Source organism: Olea europaea, chromosome 12 (assembly GCF_002742605.1).
Source record: "Olea europaea var. sylvestris chromosome 12, O_europaea_v1, whole genome shotgun sequence".
In the NCBI taxonomy this organism is placed as follows: Eukaryota; Viridiplantae; Streptophyta; class Magnoliopsida; order Lamiales; family Oleaceae; genus Olea; species Olea europaea.
Window position 1 is genome coordinate 14,417,295 of NC_036248.1, and position 8,043 is coordinate 14,425,337.

Here is an 8,043-nt window from a genome sequence, read left to right on the forward strand (position 1 = left end):
AAAGAGAGACAATCCACGTTAGCAATGAGTGTTTGAGTGCCCATTTTACTTTACAGTATTTGATTGCTCACTAAACTTTAAGTTGATCAAATTTTGGCCACTAAACTTCTCGAAGAGACGCCGTGATTATAAGAAGCACACGAGTTTTGTTTATTTTTTGTATTGAATGTTGTGTTATTAAGTGCTAAAATGTACTTTCCAGACTCAAACATTTTATTAAATTATTTAGTTGATTGAATATAATACAGTCATACGAGACACAATCAAGTCAAGATCACCATTCCTTACTAGTAGTTTTACTTAAAATTTGTTTAACTGGATAACTATACTTTTGATTTGATTTCACTTAAGACGACTTCGTCCAAATATAACAGTACAAAATGTTACTCCCTTCTTCAAAATTCTCTTCTTATTCCATGTTTAAAATATCATAAGGTATTGGCACTGACAATAAGAAAATATGTTCTTGTTTTAATATTTTATGAAACTAGAAAACATAAACAATTGTATCACTAAGCATACACATTCAAACATATTGAACTCTTAAGGAATTTTCGACTTTTACCATTCAACATGATAGTCATAAAACATATAACAATTCCATTAGCAAAATAATTCTATAAAATGTTCAATCTAAAAAGAACTTTTAAAACACATAATAACACAATATTAAACACAGACAATAAACAAAATACAAGTTTTCACATCATGCAGACGCAAATTTGAAAAGTTGATTTCAAAGAAAGTGATTTCTGTGAATAATGTCCGACACTTTGAAAAGTATAGTAACCAAAATTTGACATTTTAAAGTGTGGTAAGTAATCATAGACGTCAACTTAAATTAAGTGGTTATTGAGACAATAAGTTAATTGTGCCGTGATTAACTTGTAATCAGGTTTTAAATCGAACGTGCAAACGCAAATTTGAAAAGTTGATTTCAAAGAAAGTGATTTATGTGAATAATGTCCGACACTTTGAAAAGTATAGTAACCAAAATTTGACATTTTAAGTTTGGTGAATAATCATAGACATCAACTTAAACTAAGTGGTTATTGAGACAATAAGTTAATTGTGTCGTGATTAACTTGTAATCAGGCTTTAAATCGAACGTGTATGCACATAAATATGGTCAAGCCTACTTTCGTTTACTAGTCAATCCCCACGCTCACATTGCATATCCTCTCTCTCTCTCTCTCATATCATTTTTGCTTTTGCTGTCTCTTTCTCTCTCTAATCCCTCAATCTTCGCTCATTTGTCTATCCCATTATTTTTTTAATCTTTATCATAATTCTACGACACACTCATTTTGAAAGAATTAAACAAAAAGCAATTATATATACATATTTTCAATCTCATAGATAGATATCTGTTCATATATTGATTGCCTTTTGTTCTGTTTTCATTTCATTTGATCAATGAGGATCCATTTTGATCCCGCAGTTAGGTTTTCGGTTTAAGCTTTATGTTGATTAATATTTCAAGAACGTAGCTTAAGAATCGAAGAATTTTCCTGATAGTTTTTCGGTACTGATTTCTTGGATCCGTTTTGTGGTAGTAATTTGGTAAGTTTTCTTGATTCTGTTTGAGGGGTTGACATTAATTATCTAGTGGGCTCTGGATTGCTGTTGAGATTGGCAATCAAGCTCCTGGGAGCTGTGGGTATTATTGAAATTTGGTGAAGTCTTCATTGAAGAGTGGTGGCTGTCGAATTCTAATTATTTATCATGGATCATGTTGTGGGTGGAAAATTCAAGCTTGGTAGGAAAATTGGAAGTGGTTCATTTGGTGAACTCTATTTAGGTACATTTTAGTTAGACTTTGTAATCAGTCCTTTTTTCCCTTTTATTTGTTATTTCTTGTGGATATTATTGGAGGTGAATTTTGCTCATGTTATCTTGAAAATATCTGTCGACTCTATTGATTTAGGTGTCAATATTCAAAATGGAGAAGAAGTTGCCATCAAGCTGGTATGCAACTTTTTGCTTCTGTTCTTTTATTCTTTTATTCTTTTTGTTATCTGAAGTTTTGGGTTTAATTCTTTGATTAAATGATGGGCTATTTTAATTGTGTAACGAACTTTATTGTTATTGGTTAATTACTAAAATCGCCCTTTGGAGGGGAAGGATGGATTGTTAGTGTGGACAATTTAGAAGATATAATCGGAGAACAAGTTAGGTTAGGTTCCATTGTATACTTGGTGGAACCTGGCTATTTTAACCAAACCCTTTGTGTCGTATTGCCGCGCTCCTGTATGATCCAAGGAGGGTTACTTATTTTGACATGATTTTCTTGAGATGCTTCTGTGGATCTGCAATGCTTGCCGTTTCATTCTGTCATCCATAATGCTGAATGATAGGGTTTAAAAGCTAAGTGCCGTCTATTGTTTCCTATGGAGTAGCAAGATAAAGACTTCCAAAAAATGTGGATAAACAAATAATTTGGACTAAGAAATATAGAACTGCAGAACTCTTTCAGTTCGATCCTTTTTCAGGTAGAAATGACCAATATATCTAAGATTTTGCTAATGTAATTCTAAAAGCATTTATTTCTTTATGAATCTGAATTAGCATTTGTTTTTAATGATAGTTCATTAATATTCATTCATGAATTGACGTAGGCTAAGTTTTCTCTGTTGTTTTGCATGCATTAGCAAGATAGAGAGTTCCATAAAATGTGGACTAAACAAGAAACACAGAACTATAAACTCTTTTCGTTTGATACGTTTTGAGTAGAATTAACTAAGTTTGCTTCCAAGGTATTGAAGGGTTAGCTCGTGTAATCGTAAAAGCAATTTTTTCTTGAAGAACTGAATTAGCATTTGTTCATATATAGAGAGAAGCAGTCATTGCACTTCATGTGAGCACTTCCTGAAGTATATTTCTCATGTCAGAGGAAACCTCAAAGTGGCTTTATTTCATATGTTCCATCCATATCCCATTTCCATTCATTTAACAATGCTTTGGTGTCATTGACATAACTGCATACTTATGTCACGATGGTAGATATACTTACTCATAATGTGAGATAAAAATTGGGAATTAATTAACTTATGTAATAGAGTTGATGTATGCTACTAGGTCGTCTTGTAATTTGAAAAGTTAAAAGTTTCAAGGAAGATTATATGATTGATATTATTTCTAAGCACATATTTATAATTCCTACACAAAATTTTACTATAACTACTGCAACAACCAGGAATCTGTGAAGACAAAGCATCCTCGACTTCACTATGAATCAAAAATTTATGCTACTAGGTCGCCTTGTATTTTGAAAAGTTAAAAGTTTCAAGGAAGATTATATGATTGATATTATTTCTCAGCACATATTTATAATTCCTACACAAAATTCTACTATAACTACTGCAACCACCAGGAATCTGTGAAGACCAAGCATCCTCAACTTCACTATGAATCAAAAATTTATATACTTCTCCAAGGTGGAAGTAAGTCTCTCTCTCTCTCAGCACTGCCTTTCTGAGTTTTTTCATCAGTTATATATTTCCTTAAGTATCAATTTGAAAATTAAATGAAAATGACATAATAGCTTGCTTTTATTGCTTTACAGACTAAAAAGGTAAAGACTATCGAATCCAGCGTTTCCCCTTGAAAGAGGAGATTAAATTTGAAAATTAAATTAAAATAGGTATAAGCAAATCCACTTCTTCCCCTTAGAAGAAGTGGGATGGCAAATACCCCCCGCCTTGCCTTCTGCATTGTCCCGACCCAAATGTGGCAGGGAATCCTTGCCCCAAATGGTAAATGTGGCGGGGATGGGGATCATGGTCATTGCCCCGAATTCACTAAACCTGCCTTGCATTGTTTTGTTTTATTTTATTTTTTGAATTTCAATTTAAATCATATTTTAAAATATAAATAACAATATTTTCTCTTTTGTTTTATCTCTTCAGGTGAGTTTTAACCTTTCATATAATGATAATATAAACTAATGGAATCTAGAAATCCGTTATTTTATTCAAATATGAATTTAAAATTTTGTTCACATTTTCTGGATCGTTAGTAACAATGTTTGTTGGCTTTTCTCCTTGTAGCTGGCATTCCCAACCTGAAATGGTTCGGAAGTGAGGGAGAGTACAGTGTTATGGTAATCGACCTTCTTGGACCAAGTCTGGAAGATCTCTTCAACTATTGCAACAGAAAGTTCTCCTTGAAAACAGTACTAATGCTCGCAGATCAATTAGTGAGTGGTTATACAATTCGATGAAGTCTTTCCAAAAGCTTTACTTTTGGTTGTTATTAACTTATGATTCTGCTTAGATTAATAGAGTGGAATACATGCATTCAAGAGGGTTTCTTCACCGTGATATAAAGCCTGATAACTTTTTGATGGGCTTAGGGCGCAAAGCAAATCAGGTACGTTTTTCAATGGTTCTTAGGCTTGCTGCTATGGTTAGGATTTATGAGCACGCTCTAGGTGGTTTATCAAGTGTTCTACATATAAGTTTATGGGTTAAAGTATATTCCTATTGATGCTTGTTAATTTGCTGCTGCTAATTGTTTATATATTTTCTAATCTTTGTTAACTGCTCCCACTTGTTACATGGCCTCAAATCATGATTTCTTTCTAGCCTTGTGGTACTAATCATGCAGGAAACAAACTAATAAATCATATATTATTGAGAGATCTATCTTCCATTTCCTGTTGTATAGTCCATTGTGTGTTTCTATGCGTTCAAGGGAGGGAGGGAGGGAGGGAGAGTGAGAGAGAGACTAATTAACTCTCATTTATTTCTTTGTATATTTGACATCCTAAACATTCTCCTGCGTAGACTAACAGCAATTACTAAACCTTTTCAAATATCATCTCTTTCTTTGTACATTTGACATCCTATACATATCTCTTACATAGACTAATGGTAACTATTGAAAATCTAGTTTATTTAAAGGATTCAGCAGGTAAAGGCTTAAATTGTTTATATCATTAGCTTGCTCCCATGCGCTAGGATTATAAGAGCATGCTCTAGGTCGTTATCAAGTAGAGAGAATGAATGAATGATAAGCATAAGATCATAGGATATTAGTGAGGAATCTGATGGTGACGAACAATTCTGAGCTAGGGTTGAGATGGATGCACTCTTCCATCTTCCATTTTGTTGTCACTGCATGAAGTTGTATTATCATCTTTTAAATTTATTGTGTTGCTGGGATTCTTTTGAAGTTTTCTTTAGTTTTTAAATTATTGTTTTATATATTCTTTTCTCAAAAGGTAAAAATTCCTCTTTAATGTACTTGGGACATCAAATATTAAATTGTTAACTAATTAATCACGGGAGATTTCTTCATGCATGAGGTTGAGTTGCCTTTTATAGTAAATGTATAGTATTATTGCAGGTTTACGCCATTGACTTTGGTCTTGCCAAAAAATATAGGGACCTCCAGACTCATAAGCACATACCCTACAGGTTCCTTCCCAATATTTCTTAAAAGTTTCTTGCAGCGTTCTCTTTCCGTGGTTGGCTTTCATTCAATTGTGTTTCTGCTGTATTATGTTCATCTTTTTTTCCTTTTTTTTTTTATATTCGAACTCTTTATGTTGTCTACCTGAAGATATGAGCTTCAATATCTGTGATGGACAAGGTGATAGTTGTTTTTTGTGTGAAAAGAACGGAAATGTTAGCATACCATGATTACCATTCAGGCAGGAGTGGCAGGAGTCATTTAGGATCTTCAACCGTGTTAGATTTTGAAGTAGCTGTTGATGTAATCCCAATATATCAAAGAGTAGAGGGAGAGGTATACTTTAAGTTAACATGGATTGATGTCATTGCAAACGATCTGAGTTTAATGGATCTTCTTGTAGATGTATTTACTGGATCGATTGGAACAATTTAAAAGAATTCTTGCCAACTTCTAATTCAAATAAGATATAGTTTGCTGATCGATCATGCCAACTGATTTGTGTTACTTACATATAAATAGAGCTAACTTTGTAAAGATGGTCCACTCTTTGTTGTCATATTCTTATGGTGGAACCTTTTTGACTTTGCCCAGGGAAAACAAAAATCTTACAGGTACTGCTCGTTATGCCAGTGTCAACACACACCTTGGCGTTGGTGAGTGATGTACCATCTCATTATAAGTTGTTTCTGATTAGGGAGGTTAGATTTTGGAACAATCTAAATAGCTAAGCATACATATTTAACTATGCTTGCAGAACAAAGCCGAAGGGATGACTTGGAATCTCTTGGTTATATCCTTATGTATCTCCTGAGAGGAAGGTTGGATATGAGAAATGTCTCCTGTTATTTTTCTGGGCGTTCCCCTACCTGTTTTGAATTCTTAATTGAATATGGTTATAGAATGGTACATTTCTTAATAATTTCAGTGTTTCCTTTTCGTCTCAGCCTTCCCTGGCAGGGGTTGAAAGCCGGCACCAAGAAGCAGAAATATGACAAGATTAGTGAAAAGAAGATGTTAACCCCTATAGAGGTATATAATTGGTTTCATTTTTGCATAGCTTATGTAGGCAATTGTGTGTGCTTCTCAAGTTCATGTTTACGTAGTATGACTGAAATGCTGCATTGAGGATCTAACTTCAGAGTAGCTGTTTTGAATTGAGGATCTAACTTAGGAATAGCCGTTTTGAAGCTTAATATATTTCTCATGCACTTGATCGCAGGCTGATTCGTACTTGAAGTAAAAGATCTTTTCCTTATTCCTCAAAATTCTCTATAAGATTTATCTTTATATTACTCTAAATTTCAACCATAATTTTGAAGCATCGGGTGCGGTTCAATTGCCCACTCATCTTCCCCTAATTTGGTCGTCCATTTAGTTATGTTACTTATGTGATGACTCTTGCAGAAAGTTCACGTGATTTGTAAATATTTACAGGTGCTGTGCAAATCATATCCATCGGAGTTTGTATCGTATTTTCATTATTGTCGATCATTAAGATTTGAGGACAAGCCAGATTATTCGTATTTGAAGAGGCTTTTCCGAGATTTATTTATTCGTGAAGGTAATGAATTCTAACCACGTGATTTTCTTTTTCAATATCATGGTAAGATGGATATTCAATAGATTAAAAATCTCTAGTACTGCCATCTGTATACAGTGGAGGAAATGAGCATTTGATTAATTTGTTTACTTTTACCTTCAGTTAATGTAAATGAATATGGTGGTAATGTCTTGTGCTTTTTGTATGGACATTTTTGGAAAGCGGATTATTTGGTTAGTGGATACTATTGTAAACGATCACACTAAACATGTTTTCTGTAGTGTTCACATTGGTACATATATACGTTGTTTTCTCCAGCATTCCCTTCGTCCACCTTAGGGGCTTAAAACTTTCTATTGCAGATGATCGATTTCCTCTTCCTTTCTTCCCACACCATTTTTGAGTTTAAGTCTCACCTTGAATGGAAGACATATTTACCATTTGACAGAATCAGTAAATTCAAATTCAAGCACTATTAGATTAACCTGATGACGAATGTAAAGAAATATGACTTATCTAGTAATTAATTGAAACATTCAAATGTAGATGGTGTAAATCCATTGCCAACAGTTCTACCAGCCCTAAATTGAATAATTTCCCTTTCCACTTGTTTCTGACCTTCCAATTTGGTGGTTCTATTTCCAATGAGTTACAAGTTTGCTTGGAGGCCGACTCGAAGTGGTAAGTCATAGTATTTGTGAGTGTACTTATCAACTCTAAGATCATATTCATGCAATCTATGGAATCGTTCGTATAAAGTAATGTATTGAGTAAGCCAAATTTTCTATCTTATTTTTGCCTTAATTAATTCCCAAGTGTGAATATTCTGTTTTCATAGTATTGTCCATTACTCTAACACTTTCAACTTGCTTCCTAATAAAGGAGGTCTTCTGTATACATTCTTCCATGGAAATGTGAAACTCCAATTTGGACCCTTTGAATTAATATCATTAGTTCTTGAATCTTCGTCCACCATGATTCGGGTTGGCATGAGCTAGAGGATTATGGAACGGGTCAACTTTCTCCTTAAAATGTTATGCTCATCCTCCAAACCTCTTGTTGATGGGTTCAACGCTCAATATATG

General features: G+C 33.7%; 1 protein-coding gene across 3 annotated transcripts in view; it reads left to right on the forward strand.

The window, feature by feature from the left end:
* The first annotated feature begins 1,174 nt into the window (after positions 1-1,174).
* LOC111405791 (casein kinase 1-like protein 9) overlaps positions 1,175-8,043 on the forward strand; it is a 9,512-nt gene continuing 2,643 nt past the window's right edge. The window contains exons 1-11 of one of the 3 annotated variants that reach the window (XM_023034831.1): positions 1,178-1,801; positions 1,928-1,968; positions 3,197-3,243; positions 3,421-3,443; positions 4,050-4,198; positions 4,276-4,371; positions 5,350-5,420; positions 6,010-6,071; positions 6,173-6,236; positions 6,363-6,447; positions 6,853-6,979. In XM_023034831.1, the coding sequence (XP_022890599.1) occupies positions 1,726-1,801; positions 1,928-1,968; positions 3,197-3,243; positions 3,421-3,443; positions 4,050-4,198; positions 4,276-4,371; positions 5,350-5,420; positions 6,010-6,071; positions 6,173-6,236; positions 6,363-6,447; positions 6,853-6,979 (841 nt within the window). In that variant the 5' untranslated portion in view covers positions 1,178-1,725. Of the gene's footprint in view, positions 1,802-1,927; positions 1,969-3,196; positions 3,244-3,373; positions 3,444-4,049; positions 4,199-4,275; positions 4,372-5,349; positions 5,421-6,009; positions 6,072-6,172; positions 6,237-6,362; positions 6,448-6,852; positions 6,980-8,043 lie in introns of all 3 variants that reach the window. The other 2 variants (XR_002704887.1, XM_023034830.1) reach the window with 2 other exon arrangements.